Source organism: Canis aureus, chromosome 22 (assembly GCF_053574225.1).
Source record: "Canis aureus isolate CA01 chromosome 22, VMU_Caureus_v.1.0, whole genome shotgun sequence".
NCBI classification, from domain to species: Eukaryota; Metazoa; Chordata; class Mammalia; order Carnivora; family Canidae; genus Canis; species Canis aureus.
Genome location: NC_135632.1, coordinates 39631666 through 39649212, shown reverse-complemented (window position 1 = coordinate 39649212; position 17547 = coordinate 39631666). Strand labels below are relative to the sequence as shown.

The following is a 17547-nucleotide window of genomic DNA, read 5'->3' as shown; positions in this document are numbered from 1 at the left end:
GGTTGTATTTAACCTACTAGGACAAAATAGAAAATGTACAAAATTTTTAAAGTAATTACCTTTTTGAATAATCTAAAGACAAGATTCACAATCTACAGGTGATGACACTTACCTGTATAAGTCAAATAGATGACACTAAGGAACACAGCACCTGCAGCTAGTGATACACCCAAAAAGAAAAGAGTCTGGAACTCTTGTTTTGTTAATCGGTCTCTCAGATACTGCAAGAAAGCATAAGCTTGCAGCAATGCAAAGACACCTAATTAAAGAAAGGGATGATATAAATAATCAAAAGTACTTTCCCAAAGATATTTAAAAATGTTAATTTAGAAGAGCTTCTTAGGATACCCTGTACCACACATATCAAAGACTAGTCATTTCATCTAACCAACATTTCCTTTGTCAAATAACAGTTAACCAATTAAAGCATTTAAAAAATTGATATTCTTATTTTAAAAATGATCAGACTCCTCATACATGGACCAGATGAGAAAAATCTTATTTCAATAACTAGAGCCTGTTTACCACATTAAACTACTTCCTTGTCCCATATTTTAGTGATATGCTTTCTAGGGGCTAAAAAAATAGAATCATCATTATAAATAGTCCTAAAGTTTATTGAAGGATACAAGTGACTTGGATCAGGAGAATCTGAGTAGTTATCATTTATAGTTGAGTGACAGGCTGTAACCTTAGTTACACACTTATATATAATTCTAAATGACTAAGTATAAATTGAATATAAGATAAAATTAAAGCAGTAACAGCAAAAAAGTACTTTTGTTAAAATATACAAAATTGTTAAAATATACAAAACACGATACAAAAGCACTAGGTGTAAAACTAATAGGCACAAGAGAACCCTAAACCCATATAGCATATTGATTTTTCTTTTAAAAAATTTAGTCATAAGAGTTGTTTTTCAGAATTTTAGAATTTTAACCATTTTAGAATGATTAAGTAAGTATAGTAAAATATTTACATTTTAGGAAATATAAGAACCCATTAACAAAAAGTCAGGTGATTGTGTATCTTCACACACACTGCTATAAAGGATTATATGCTCAAAACTGGATATGAGAATCTGATAAAAGCTAGGGAATATCATGTCAGAGAGTTAAATATTTATAAAATGTTGCAAATAAAATAACTACCCACGGACTGCCTGTGGGTGACACAGACTTTGTGTTAAGAATCTGTTAAAGTTTTATTCAAATATTTCCCATTATCTTGTTAATTGTGACCTAGATTAATAATGGCAAAATAGTCTGCTCATACGGAGAAGAATTAAACTACTTCATAATCAATATAAAAGCCATTTAATTTCAGTTAAAATATATTTTAGGGAGATGTAAAGGACATAAAATGTTCCATCTAAATTTGCTGAAATGCAAAGTTGGTAGTACAGTAAACTCAGTGTACAAATATACTGTTTAAGATTTGTTTAAACAAAGCAAATGTTATTTACTGTTTGCAAATAACATGGATTGTGAAAAGGGAAGATTTTCCTTTTTCAAAACAACAGTAGCTGGGAAAATAGGCTCATTTGGAACACAGTATCACAAAGTCTTAATAAAACTCTATAAGACATTCAATATTTATAAAATATTACTGGCAACGTTTCAGAACCAATATGATGTAAACTTAAAGAAACCCAAAACTCTGAAAGAACTTAATTCCCTTCAGGACTGGCTGGTTATACATTCACATATTCTTTAGAAAAAGGAAAGCAAATATTTTTTTCATACCAGCAGCTGCCATGTGTTCACTTGTCCTGATTGGCTGGAATCCCACAAAAGGTATCTGCATGGATAATATTAAACCCACAATGTAGAAAGTGCTATATGCTATAAAGACAAAATAGGAAACAAGGATAATTTACTACTGCCATTAAGTACTTCAAACATAAATGTATACAATAACTCATATTTTTAAGCAAATTTTTAACTGACCTTATTTTAAGAACAGTATCTTGAAATGACCGCTCTACTTGATATTCTATTTGCTGATTAATTATAAATCATGAAAATTCTTTCTGCTGATCCTTAAAAAACGTTTTAAGTACTTTATTTTGCAAAATATCATTTAGAACAGTTTAGGAGACTGATGCTACTTTCCTTTTCCTAAAATGGAATCAACTTTTCAATCTATCATTAATAATAATTGACATGCCCCAGAAACTATTTAATATATAAACACTATTCCTACTGGCATTACTCTGAAGCATGACTTAAAGAATACTGATCCTCATCATATACAAATAGCTGCTCCTGCTTCAAAAGTTAAGTATTCCACATCCTTTTTATAGTCTAACACTTCGTATAGTACCTCTTAGTGAGAACCACTAAAACCTGTCCACTAAGTTTTATGTCATAAAAGAAGAGATTAAGTATACAAAAGTCAAGCCAAAACACACTAGTTGTATTTAGGTCACTATTTTCAGTTCATTACAGAGAAAGTTAGAATTGGGAATCATTGTAATTGGAAGTTTATCTAGAAATGAAGATAAAATCCAACTGAAATAATACGAAAATTGTTCCATTTATAAAGCTTATTCACATCATCCTATGAAGCATAGTCCATAGTTGTTGGCAAATAAAGTATTCTATTAGGAAAAAAGACTGGAGTGTATTTAGGAAGAGAACTGTTATAGTATATATATTCATGTTCTACACTCTGTGTAGCACAGCCTTCAGCATACACTTCTTTTCCCCTGCTCAGTTGAGAAGGAATGTTTATTTGCTTTCAAAAGAAAGCCATCTATGGAAGGTAAACCATGGGCTAATGGTTCAAATGTTAAGTTGTCTCCTGAGCTACATGGTTAAGAGATGACTACAGTGTTAGGAAAAGGATAAGAAGCTCAAGTAAATTTAATAGGAAGAATCAGTATATGTGAATAAAGTTTCCAATATCCTCAAGATAATAGAGAACTGATTGTCTAGAGACTATAGAAGTCATTCACTTAATAATGTACTTTCCAGGCATATTAATAATGGAATGGAATTACCTTCAGTGAGGTATTTGAACATAAATACATTAAGAATTAAGTAAACAAGAATTTCTATATTATGTGACATAAACTATCAATCAATTTGATTGACGGGATTTCTAGTATCAGTATGTTTCTGTCAGTATTGTGCAGATGCCCTGGCAAACAGTCAAAGGCAGAATCAGGAAAAAAATGGGAAGAAGTGATCTTGAACAACTACGTAACAAAAATTTCAGTTTCCTCTCTATAGAGTGAGGTTTAGATAAAAAGATTTGTAGATCCCCTTCCCACCAACAAAAAACCCTAAGGCTCTATGACCAACCGGCTTTCTACTAGACACCTTCTGCTGAGAAATCAAACCCTAGACAAATACTGAACATAGAAAGGCACAACTAGAAAGGCCAGGCCTGGGATTAACCTTATGTCATTTATGTATTTTAATTATAGGTAAGTCTACTTCTGTCTAAATAGCACCATCACCTCTTAGGCTAGATTTCTCTTTCTTGCAAACACTAATGAACAATGAATGTTCATACTGTGTCACAGAATTTGGATTAAATATGACAAGTGGCACATATGAATAAAAAAATACTTAAAAAAACTTGAGGTGAAGTTTATGCATAATCATCTAAAAGTGAACATTTTAGATGTATTTAGTACACTAACAATGTTATGCAACTACCACTGCTCTCTAGTCCCAAAACATTTTCATCACCCCAAAGAAAACTCACACTCATTAAGCAGTTGTTCCCCATTCCCCTCATCCCAGTGCAAAGTAAACATGAATCTTCATTTGTCTCTATAGGTTACTAGTTTGGTCTAATTGCAAAGGTAATACGTTTTTTGTTTTAGAAAAAAACGAAAAGTAAAAAGTCTCTAGTCATTTACTTCCCTAAGTCATATTTTCCAGAAATAATCACTAAAAGGTATGGTGAGCACACACAAACCTATTCATATTCATATTCTCTCTCTTCAAATCGAGCTATTATTATCATGCTTGGCAATGTAAAAAAGTTCAGCAACCACTTGCTTGGGAACTATCGAAGTTTCCTCTCAGTGGTTTGCTCAAGTTCATCCAGACTTATTCAAAAAGAATAAACCTCATAATATTCTCAATTCAGTGGTTTTATGCAAGTTCACAGAGACACTGTTATTGGTAAAGAAAAAAAGTCTTTATTATAGAAACAGATGCACTAGAATCCAAGTTATTTAATAAGAGTGATGGGAGAGTTGTTCAAGAAAAAGAAACTCCATCTCAGAAAACATAAAAAGACCAGATGGGACTTCAGTTTGTATTAGTTTGTAAACATAGGTTAATGCCAAATAAAACTGAATAGAAATAAGTTCAACAATATTTTACCTTTGAATACTCTTATCCATATCAGATATGCACCAATGATACAAAGTAATGAATAATATATGCAATAATCCAAAGATCACCATTTTCTTCTAAGAGAACTGGATTCATGTTTTCCTTATTTTTATATTTTTTGGATCACTGATCCTGTGATGTTTACACAGGGGGACAGATGTTCCTCCTAACAGCATTTCTTACTACACAGACAAGTATTTCCATTAAATAAAAGTCAGGATTGCTTGCTAGGTAATATAAAATATCACAAACTCCTCTTGCTTAATATTGTCCTTCTCCTTTAACTGTAAAATTAGATAGACATTTCTGTATCTCAATTTAAATCCCATTTACAAAGCCATGTTTTAAAACATAGAAAATAAGAATTAGATAATACTCAAATAGAAAGAAGTAACTCTCAATTCTTAAAAATAAACACAATCTTTACTACTAAGTAAAAACATATTTTCCTCCATGCTTTGTACAATAGCATCTGTGTTTAAAATTTACCTAATTAATTCATTCAAATATAAACTTTATATCATTATGGTCAAGGCACTCTAAGAATACCAAAAAACCAAAAACCAAAAACCAAAAAAACCCAAACCATCATTAAGATCAATTCCATTCTCTAAGAGTTAGATATCTAATTGGGAAAATCAGAGATGTATGTAACTACGATACAATGAATCAAGTACCTGTCACATCAGTGAAAAATCCCTGGCTCTACAAAAACTTCAAGGAGAGATCTCTTCTGACATGAGAACTAAAGAGGCAGTGGACAACATCTCTACCATTCTCAGAAGACCTCAACAACACAAAAACCCACAGACAGCAATCATTCCCTACTAAGTCGTCCTATGAACTCTCTAGGACTCCTGAACAAATTACTTAATACCCATATCTAACACAACTTTCTACCCATCCATGTTAACTTACAATTCTTACCTATAAACCAGAAGAACAAAGCTTTCCATCAAAGTAGTGAACTCTTAAGAAAATGCACAATACCAATAATGTTGTAAATCATTTATTACATCATGAAAATGTTACCACACTGCCATCCTGTGGAAGCACAGTTACAGGCATTCACTACTGCATATAATATTCCCAAAGTGCTCAAAGAATTCCAGAAAAAAATGCCATTAGATATTTACAAGGTCTACTGTTGTTTGATTATTTACAGCCAAAGAAAATCTCTTTGACTTGGGTCAAATACTAATCTTCTAAACAGACCCTAAACATCTTTCACTGTTAAAATACTTTTATTTTTTTATCCAAAGGTATACATGGAGTAGAGCCAAATTAATTCAGAAAACTACTGTCCTTGACTTAAGGCACAAAACAAGTTGTTCTAGAAAATAAAAGGTACTGAAACTTCTGATTCAAGCTCCATTTAAGTTTTTTCAAGAAGCTCCTGCTGTTATTCAAACTAACCTTTAAGTACCATCTCCCAGACAAAGCCAAGACTTATGTTGATAGTATTCATTATACTTATAAAATACTGTGTACTGTGACTCTTGGGTGGCTCGGAGGTTGAGCGTCTGCCTTCAGCTCAGGGCGTGATCCTCAGGTTTGGGGATGAGTCTCACATCAGATTCCCTGCGGGGAGCCTGCTTCTTCCTCTGCCTGTGTCTCTGCCTCTCTCTGTATATGTCTCTCATGAATAAATAAATAAAATCTTAAAAAAAATACTGCGTACTTCCTTTTACTTCAAGTTGGAAAAGGTTTTATGAATATTACATTTCCATTAACTATGATCTACCATTAAATCACCTTGGCATTTCTGAGTTGCTTCATATCCTGGTTGATATATATTTAATGGAAAGGGCTAACAAAATATTCCTTTGCCATCCCTCTGCTCTCTCAACCAAAACAGTATTAACCAAAAGAAAACCTGTGGAGAAATATCTTAAAATTCAAGCAATTCTGCCTCATTGTTAACAAATATGATTAAAGGACTTTAAGACTGTTGAAGCCTTTGATTAACAAAGATACTTTTACTATTTGATTACTGTGCATCCCGGGTAAATAAGCAGATGAAGAATGCTAAGAAACTTACAGGATACGAATTAAAGCTTAAAAACAAAAAAAGAACCATAAAAATATGGATAATTCTTCTTCTTTTTTTTTTTTAAGATTTTATTTATTTATTCATGAGAATACACAGAGAGGAGAGAGAGAGAGGCAGAAACACAGGCAGAGGGAGAAGCAGGCTCCATGCAGGGAGCCCGACATGGGACTGGATCCCAGGTCTCCAGGATCACACCTGGGGCTGAAAGTGGTGCTAAACCGCTGAGCTACCAGGCCTGCCCTGGATAATTCTTCTTCTTTAACAATTAGCAGACATATATAGTAAATACTTTCTTTTCCAAATACACTGTTCATCATTAACTACGTAGAGGATCAGTCTTTGAAACAGGTATTTTACAAGCTCAATTTGTATAAAGAAGCAATGACTTGTTCAAAAACACTTGAGAGACAATTATAACTTTTAAAAATAGCATATGTATTTCATACTGATACCTAAAATGACATCAAAGATAGTAGGGCAGAAAATAAAGAGAAATATATCTGGGTTTGAATTTTATTTCTATCATATGAAAAGCATTATTCACTTAATTTCTGACAGTGGTTAATGAGTTATCAAAGTACATTAAAATATAAATAGTGTGTGTTTTGAAGACTATAGGAAAAAAGTCATGAAATATAATTTTTTTTTAGATTTTATCGATTTATTCATGAGAGACAGAGAGAGAGAGAGAGAGAGGGAGAGAGAGAGAGAGGCACAGAGACACAGGCAGAGGGAGAAGCAGGCTCCTTGCTGGGAGCCCGATGTGGGACTTGATCCGGGGACGCAAAGATCACGCCCTGGGCTGAAGGCGGAGCTAAACCGCTGAGCCACCCGCTGAGGCTACCCCATGAAATATAATCTTTACATAACTTTTAAGTGTTGGATAATACTCCTAGATAATTAACTCCTTTACAACTGAGATCAGTTACTAAATTTAATATGCAAAGAAGCAGTAACAGACAATTACCAGCAACCTTAATGCACTCATACACTAAGATAAAACAAAGAATTTAAACCATGCAGAATCATAAATCATATTACCACTAAAAATTAATTTGCTTAGGTTCTTCTTAACATATCTCTTTCTTAATGTCAACTACTATGGATAACTAGGTTTCTAAATTCATTTAACTAATACTACTAAGAATCTGTTAATTTATACTACACAAAAGCAAGTCTTCCGGAATATGAGACAAAATTCTCAGTAAGAACAGACTCTTAAAGAAAATCTCAAATCTATTCTTCTAGTCAGAGTATCAAATGATTTACTCCTGTTTAGCTTGTGGAACATGAACATGCATTGTTTCTATTCACTGAAGAAACCTTTTTGATTAAGCTAATGATTACTGCTAAATCATAGGTGACACTCTTATTCTGTATATCCTGGGTCTTAAAGCAAGAAAATAGAAGACTAATCCTTCACAACCTACTTAATGAGTCCTATTAACAACATAGATGGCAGAAGCAAGAGCATCTTCAAGTGTACACCTGAGGTAAAAAATTCTCCCCCAAAGTAACTTTAAAGTACCCACTGAGAAAGGCACTGTACAGTACCCACTATAAAAGGAATCCTTAAGTATTATAAACAAGTCTAAGGAAAATTTCCTCAACCCTTTCCTCCAATAATTATGGGATATGTTAATAAGGATAGGTATGAGTACAGAAAGTTAATGTCATGAATAGTTTACCAACTAAACTTCATGTGAACAAATGGAGCTGTTTCTGATCTTGAGCCCACAAAATTAAAGCCCATCATAGTGTTTTTCAAGGGACATTTACCAAAACAAAGAGTTCTATGTATTTCAAAAAATAAAATTGGTAGTCTTCCCTATTTAAACAGATATCAGATTTTATTTTTAAAAAGTGCATTTAGAAGCAGAGATAGGAAATATCTGAGTATAAATACATGGATGACAGCTAAATCTTAAAAGGGAAGAAATAATAGACGATCAACAGATAGCATCGAAAATTGAAAAATAAAAATCAAGAAATAGGAGTTTCAAGTTGTGCTACTGTGCTTCGTATTAAGAAATATATATTTAGTCTTCATCCACTGTTCCTGGCACAGAGCTCCTAAAACCCTGGGAATTTCCTAAGTGATGAGAACGAAGGTGTCTTTTATAATGGTAATGAGGTGACCTTTGCATTTCACCTAAGAATAAAGGCTGGTTGCTGGAGGGAACCAACCACAAGATTAGTGGGTTAGGAATTCCAATCCCACCTCCCTGACCTCCAGGGATGGGAGAAAGGTTAAAGACTGAATTCAATCATCAATGGCCAACGGTTTAACCAATCATGACCCTGTAATGAAGTCTCCTAAAACCTCAAAAGGACAGGGCTCCAAAAACCTTCAGGTTGAATAAATGGAGATTTGGGGAAAGTGAAGTGCCTGGCGAGAGCATGGAAGCTCCATGTTCTTTCCCCATACTTGGCCCAATGCATCTCTTCCATTTGGCTGCTCGTGAATTACATCCTTTTATAATAAACCTGTAATCCTGTAATTATTCCAGCAAAGTAATCAAACCAAGGAGGGGGTCATGGGAACCTCTGATATACAGCCATATGGTTAGAAACACAGGTTACAACCCAGACTTGTGACTGGCATACAAAGCAGAGGCCAGTCTTGTGGGACTGAAGCCTTAACTGAACCCGGCTTCAGATGCCTACCTAAGGATTGATGGTATCAGAATTGAGTTGAATGGTAGGACACTCAGCTGGTGTCAGAGAACTGTTTGATGGTGTGGGAAAACCACTCCCACAAGTTGGAATTGGTGGTCAGAACCCTTTAGAAGTTTATTAGTTTTTAACAAACCAAAAGGAACAACTGAAAGAACTAAGAAAGTGGTTGGCTCAACATAAGAATTTAGGGAGTGAGCCAATTAAGGAAAAGATGGAAAAAAAGATGTGCTGATTTTGCTTATAAACTTTGTAGAAGGGGGAGTCGCACCGACCGGCCGGGCCAGGTGCAGCCCCCGCGTGCCTGGGGGCCACAGCAGCCCCGGAGGACTGTCACGGCGGTGGGCGACCCCGGAGCCCAGTTGACACATCTGTGCCCTTGGCAATGAAAGAAAGTACTCTCAAGAGTTGGACTGGAAAGGTGCCTACCACCACCGAGGGTTCCTTATCCACTTGCGGCAGTTCGATGCTTTCTAAATCAGCGAGCACATCCATAATCCCATGTGCTTTTCCAGACAGCCTGGTTTCTGTCTCCTACGCCTGGCTGTTCGAGGTGCTTAAGAGCTGCCTTGGGAAGAATGTTCAGGTCACACAGAAGGGCAGCTCCTCGGCTAAGCAGACGGCCACCAACATAGGATGATTTGAGAGAGCCAAGGAGAAGTGCTCCCCATTAGACCCCATCGCTAAAAGAAAACTCGCAGTGCTGCTCTCCAAAGGTGGGCAGTTCCTCGGTTAGTGGTGAACACGGTGCCCCTTTCCCAGGACACTGGAGAACCAATGTCGGGCCCCCTGGCAGCCCTGGGGGAAAGGATGGAGCTCCAGATCACTGGGCCAGGGATAACAAACCAGGCTGAGAAGGTGTGACCAGCTTTGTGGGCCCGGAAGAGTGAAGACATTATTCTGCCCAAGGTTCTGGTGGAAGGAAGCTTGGGGCTCTGAGGCCTCACTTAGGAATGTGATAAGAGTGATTTCCTTGCAGGACCCAAGAACTACACAGGTGTAGGGATAAGCAGGGTGGAGAAACTCTCGAGGGTGGGGGTAGAGTAGAGGTCCAGGAATGGTCTGCCGTAGAAGCTGGAACTTTCCATGTGATCAAAAGTATGGGACAGGCCTAGGCACGCACCAAGCGGCTTCAGCCTCCATCCCCTCCCCCATCTTTCATCCAGCTGCCGTCTTTTCAGCAAAGGAATTTTATTTGTGTTTTAAGGCAAAAGTCTGGGACCCTATGGGGTCATCTGGAGAAGAGATGTGGCAAGAAGACTCTCCAAGGCAGCTGGCAAGGGTGTAGGTGGGAGGTGGGAAATTTCCTCACACTCAGGGGAAATGTAGCTCCTGCCTTCTTTTCTGATTGCTCGGAGGGGGATGTTTACATTTGTAATGCTGATAATGAGCACTCCATAATCGTTAGCTGGTTGCCAGGCACAACCACCCAGCAGGCCACACCAATGGAGAGTCCCGAGGCCAGGATGGCGGGCAGGCATGCCACTCACAGAGGAAGCTCCCCTTGTACAGTCCCACACAGTGGATTCGTGGGGAGCTTTGGCTACTTCCCCACGCCCTGCTCCTGACTCCCAAATCCTTGCCTGTTGTCTTTGTGGTTTGCCAAGTTAAGAGTGGGAATGCCCCTGGGCCTTGGTGTTGGGGGGAGACACCCAGAAATTGTGCCTCTAAGGATGTATAGGAGTTTACTGGCTGCTTGGAAAAACTGGGGAGGGAGGGGATAGGGAGGCGGAGGGAACACATGTAACACTTGTCGGAAGCCAAAAATAAATAAATAAATAAATAAACTTTGTAGAATATCTGACTTTCTCAATTATATACATTATCTTTAATTTGAAAATTATAAATAAAAATAAGCACACCACTCCATTATTAGTTGTGTTTTAGTTGCTATTTGGTACTTTATGTAAGTACAAGTGTTATTTCTCTGCTATTCCTCTCATAATCAAAAACAGCTGTAGTGAAAGTACATCTTCATTTAAAAAAAAAAAAAAAAAAAAAAGGAACAATCTTTAGGTATCCCCAGTCTTTATAATCACCTCTCAGCCTCTGGAACTATTTCTTCTTGTCTAGTTATTCCTTCATAATTTTAACACAAACAACAAAGCAAACACTTAAGTAGCACTTTTCATTTAATAACCTTAATATTCTGCAAGGTGGGAATTCTCTCTATTTGATTCATGAGAACACTAAGGCATAAGGAAATTAAGTAATCCTCCCAAAGTTGCATCACTAGTAAGTGACTAGCCCAGGAACTGCTCTGCAGTTCACATTCCATTATAGCACCTCTCATTTAGGGTTATATCATCACAAACCTTCTATCTCTATTTTTTTTTCTATCTCTATTTCTATACTATTTTCTCCTCTCAAAATTTATTTCCAAAATTTCAGAAGGACACAGTCAGCTGGAAAGCCTAACAAGACTTTCCTGAAACTCAAAAGTCAAAACTGGTTTTCATAAACTCCTTCCCATTTCCATTTTATTCATATGCTGTAATTACATTGTAATAATTTTTTTTAAAAGATTTTATTTATTTATTCACAAGAGACACACACACACACACACACAGAGAGAAAGAGAGAGGCAGAGACACAGGCAGAGGGAGCCCAACGTGGGACTCAATCCTGGGTCTCCAGGATCACGCCCTGAGCCCAAGGCAGTACTAAACCTCTGAGCCACCTGGGCTTCCCTACACTGCAATAATTAATTATGTTGTACATTATAAGTTCCCTAGAAAGAGACCAACTTTTGATCATCTGTGCCTTCCTATTGGCTGCTAGCATATAACTATCTATTAAACATTTAATTCTCTAGTGAACCGATTTGAATTACCTCAAAAAAAAAAAAAAAGGTAAAATTAGACAAACTAAATTCTAGTGCTTCCAGTTTTTGTATCCTAGAATTTTTACATGCAATTTTTCCTTTTAATTTTTTTTCAAAATTTTATTTATTTATTTGACAGAGATAGAGCACAAGGAGGAGGAGCAATAGGCAGAGGAAGAGGGAGAAGCAGGGAGCCCAATGTGGGGCTTGATCCCAGGACCCTGGGATCATGACCTGAGCTGAAGTTAGAGGCCCAACCAACTAAGCCACTCAGGTGTCCTTTTTTTTTTTTTTAAGATTTAATTTATATTCATGAGAGACACAGAGAGGCAGAGACATAGGCATTCATGAGAGACACAGAGATATAGGCAGAGTCCCCACAGTGAGCCCGATGTGGGACTCAATCACAGAACCCTGGGAATCACAACCTGAGCCAAAGACAGATGCTCAATCACTGAGCCACCCAGGTGTCTCAAGTGCCCTTCTTTTAATTTTTTGTTGTTTAGCATTAGGTATGTTTCGTTTATATATTGCCAAGTATAAATACAATGCTTAAATATTTTTATTTTTTGGTTTTAATTTTAATTAAAAAAACTTTTAAGTAAGCTCTATGCCCAATGTGGAACCTGGACTCATGATGTCAAGATCAAGAGTTACATGCTCTGCCAATTGAGCCAGCCAGGCACCCCTCTGATTTTATTTTTAATTCACTCAACAGCAAGATTATCTTTCTCCACTCACAAACTCTAAATTCCTAGAATAATTTGTACAGAAATAAAGTATGTGGTATGTCTATAATATCTAATTTTTTATATGATGATTTCACCAGAAAATATTACCATAAATAAAAATACATTTTAGATATAAAAATTGTTTAAAAAAGGGTGACTGTTACTTTTCTTACTCTACCTCACTAAAGAAAACAAAGACAATAAGTGAATTCCCCAGTGACATTTAAAAATCATTTATCAATACTAGAAACCAATTTCTTCCTTCTCCTTAGATTATTATTCCAATGTAATGAGACCCTTATAAGTCATCAGAGATAAAATTCATATTTCTGTAAATGAAAAAGTCTCATTTATTATAAATTTAGTACATGCTCATTGTAGAAAATGTGAAAAGCAGAGAAAAGTATGAAGGAGAAATATCAGTAGTAATCCTTGCTATCTGCCTGCTTTTTATTCAGATTTTCCTATATCATCAAATACTAACTTTAATGATGCCATAGTATTTCTTATGATATGGCAACACTACAATTTAAATGGAACAAACTATTTTCGCATTATAACTTACACCATAGTGAACACCCCCTAAACATATCTTCATCTTTAATAAAGTGTGATAAACTTTTATAAAGGTTAAGTAATTTTACATCTCATTAGGGTTATGTGATATCTGCAGACCAGTCTTTCTATAAATGCAAAATAAGACATGAGTGTTCTTTTATCTTGTTAAAACATCAGAATCCTATTTAAACATAACTTTGTATAATTCACATTTGAATATAGTGACATATACCACGTCTAGAATATTTCTTCACGAAATAATTTAACTTTATACAATTCCTCCCCACCCAAATTTCAAGTAGTAGGAGCTTTTCTTCTCCCTTGCCCTCATGCCCTCCTGTGCCATATCTACCCTACATCCATATTAACTTCCAGTGCCCCCCTTTCCACATGTGAACAAACTGAGTCTCCCCTGGCTTACCAATGGATTCTAAAGACATATGCAAAAAATTTATTAAAAGGGAAAACCACTTTTCATAATTATTTCAAATGATTCATTTTTATTTCATTTAATTTGATAATGAAAACCCAATCAAAAACATGGTTAAGAGTTTGGCATTTATCAATCATTATTTCTTTATCTAAATGTTTCTGTTCACCTGGAGAGAAAACTACAAAGGATGGTACGTGGTAAAATGAGAGGACAATCTATATCTATATCTATATCTATATCTATCTATATCTATATCTATATCTATCTATATCTATATCCACACTTTATAATGTTTTCATATTTTCCAGGACCATTAAGCTAGGTTAAATTGAACTTAAATCTTGATACATTAGGATATAGAAAGAGAATTGACTGTTTTATACCATCACTTTCCATCTATTTAGAACTATAAAAGAGCATAAAACTCACCTCAAATACTCTTAGTTATATGAATGGAATAAGTGATTAAGGAACAAGGAAGGTGGGTTAGAGAGTCTGAACACTATGAAATTATCTGAGGCATTTACTAATCTAACTTCATATACATGTATAATACCATCACACTATTTTATTTTTCTTCCCTGTGAAAAGAAGAAACATTTTCAAGAGCCAAATAAGCAGTATTAATTTCATACTTTTGTAAAATTACAAGATAAATCTTATTCATCAAATATAAGGTCTTTTCTTAATTTTTACCCTACTAGATTTTAGTGCTAACACTCAAAAGAAGTTGGACACTGCTCATGTCTTATACTTTCAGGTAGAAAATCCTTTCATTTGACCTCTTCAAATATATTTATCTGGCTACTTCTGACTACTCTGGCTCTCTTCCTCTTCCTGATTCAAGGATATTTAATAAATCTATCCCTCAATCTACTCCCTATCCTATTCCCCTAACCATTACATTTTCAAGACCTGGGGCACTGGGTGGCTTAGTTGGTTGAGCATCTGACTCTTGATTTTGGCTCAGGTGGTCATCTTGGAGTCATTGGATCGAGCTCCATTGGACTCTGTGCTCGACGGGGAGTCTGCCTGAGATTCTCTCTTTCCTCTGCCCCCAGCCCCTTTGAAATAAATATATAAATCTTTGGGAAAAAATAATTTCAAGACCCAAAAGTTTTTAAATTAAACAACCTCTTAGTTCCTTCCCCTATTACCATTTAACTTAAAAAACAATTCCTTTATAGATTTCTAAAACAAAAAGTTGAGACTTAAAATCTATCATCTTCCTTTCTGGATCCCAAAGACTGTTTACAGTGTGTTCAGAGTAGAGATATATCACTGATTGATGTACTTCAACAGTAAGGTATTTATTTATATGGTAGGCACACAGTTAACAGTAAGTTTTAGCATCATGGGTTGTGCAGCTAAAACATGTTAAGTTCAGGCTACAACCAAATGATCTTGAATGAATTACATCCTTTCTTGTTTCCTCATCTGTAAAATGAGGATAGGATAGTAATAGTACCTACTACTCACTCACAGTGTGGTTATGAAATTAAATGAGTTAAGTACATGAAAAAACAGGATCATTTGTAGTGTAAAATTATTTCAGTGATGCCCCATACCCATTAGCAGTCACTCTTCCACTCCCCAAACCCCTAGTAACTGCTAAACCTACTCTGTCTCTAAGGATTAGTCTATTCTGAACATTTCATACAAAAAGAGTCCTATAACATATGGCCTTATGTGTATGGGTTATTTTACTTTTCAAGGCTCATGATGTATCGGTACTTCATTCCTTTTTGTGGCTAAATATTCCACTGTATGAATATACCATACTTCATTTATCCATTCATTAGTTTATGGATATTAGGTTGTCTTCACTTTTTGGCTATTAGGAATAATGAATACTGCTATGAACATTAGTGTACAACTTTTTGTGTGAATAATTACTTTCAATTCTCTTGGTTATATATGTATACCTTTGAGTTGAACTGCTGGGTAATATGGTAACTCTATGATTAAGTTTTTGAAGAACTGCCAAACTACTGTTTTTTTCTTTAATTAAGAAAATAAGCTTTGTATCTTAGTGTTACTGCTTACCAACAACATTATCATAATGGGATTGTATTATTTTATTAAGACATTGGGTTCAGACCACAACTTCTCTCTGATTAATTCAATCCATAAAAGTTCAGCCTTCATAGAAAATGAGCTCTAAGATTTGAGACAACATCTATCACTAGGCATCTTATTCAGAAGACATGTTTTAAAACCTAGAGAGAAAATAAAGATTTCATAGGAAAAAGACTCAGTCTATGCTATTGTCTGTTTGTGTCCCTCCAAAATTATTAAGTTTAAAACCTAATGCCCAAGGTGACAGTATTAGGAAGTAGCCTTTGGGAGGTAATAAGGTAGTGTGAGTTCAGGGACTAGTACCTTTCAAAAGCTGTCTGGAGAACTAGATCATCCCTTTCACCATGTAAGGACAAAGCAAAAAGGTTATCAGCTATGCACCAGGAAGGGAGCCCTCACAAGAACGTCTGACCATTCTGGAACCTTAGTCTTGGGACTTTCCAGCCTCCAAAGCTGTGAGAAATTTCTGTTGTTTATATGCTACAAATTCTGTAGTATTTTGTTTTAGCAGCCCAAATGGACTAAGATTACCATACATTACACAGAGAGAGCTTTCAAAGGTTTATTAAACTGTTTATTTTGAGAATATTCAATCTCCTGACTACGCTGAATTTGAATAATATGTATATGTGAATGATTTTCATAATAGAAGCCCATTCTACCAAAAAAAAAAAAAAAAAAAAAAAAAAAGGCTGGGCTGACAAATATTATGTAGACTAATTTCTACAAAAACCAAGCAAAAACTCATCAAGGAAAAATTGGTAACAATGCACTTGGGTAAAAATACATGACCAACCTTATTAATACAGAAAAAGCAAAAAAATATATAAAATTATTTTTACCTTCTTATGGGTAACACAGCCAAACAGAAGTGGCTGCTCAATGAAAAGAATGTATAGGAAACATCTCTTAGAAGATGAAATTTCAAGTCAAATCACTTACCTATGTAGACTCTTTTGCTGTATCTCTGCATCAGTAACAACACAAATACATGCAGTGGAATAAGGTTGATAATAAACACATAGCCACCCCAAGCAGAGACCTAGAAGTTAAGAAATGCAAAGTTAAATAATTTAAGATATCTGCTTTTAAAAATAAGTAAGTCTTGTCATGACAATCTAAATATATAATGAACAAACACTAGGATTCTCAGCAGTTGTGAGATATACTAAAAATTGATTTATATAACCTAACAAAAACCTATCTCTACTTATCTTTATTGATTATTAAAATAACACAATCCCATAAATCCAATATGCTTTTCTATATTCACTGGAGAAATGGTCAAATTAAACTAAATAAGAACACTGAGAACATTATAATTTGTGAGCTGATAGTAAAAAGTCTTTCATGAAGATAAAGATTCTTAGGATATAGTTCATAAATTTTTAAAAGAAAAAAAAAAGGTTTTTATTTCACCCATTTTTGAAAGTACATTTCAAGAAGCTTGACCAAGAATAAGAACAATGAATGTTAGCACCAGTCAGCAACTGAACTACAAGGAACACTCATATAATCTTGACATGCTTTGAGATACTCAAAATAAAAGGTGCTACCTTGAGTATAAATTATTCCCTACTAACGGATTACAAATCAAGATTCCATTTTAATGTTTAACATATATCTTAAATATAGAATATTCTACTTAATCAGAATAGCTGAGTATGTTCTGGTCTAATTTTTTATGTGATTATTATTTTTTTAAAGTAAGCTATATGCCTAAAGTGGGGCTTGAACTCAAGACCCTGAAATCAAGAGTCACGTGTTCTACCAACTGAGTCAGCCAGCCACCACTACTTTGGTCTAAATTAATAAAGATTCTAAAGATGTTT

General features: G+C 35.1%; 1 protein-coding gene across 2 annotated transcripts in view; it reads right to left on the bottom strand.

The window, feature by feature from the left end:
- The window catches only part of STT3B (STT3 oligosaccharyltransferase complex catalytic subunit B), a 107604-nt gene that overhangs the window by 18876 nt on the left and 71181 nt on the right, over nucleotides 1-17547 (bottom strand). For both annotated transcript variants that reach the window (XM_077865543.1, XM_077865544.1), the window contains exons 5-7: nucleotides 16658-16757; nucleotides 1749-1847; nucleotides 113-259 (exon numbers count right to left, since the gene is read on the bottom strand). In XM_077865543.1, coding sequence (XP_077721669.1) covers nucleotides 113-259; nucleotides 1749-1847; nucleotides 16658-16757 — 346 coding nt within the window. The remainder of the gene's footprint in view (nucleotides 1-112; nucleotides 260-1748; nucleotides 1848-16657; nucleotides 16758-17547) is intronic.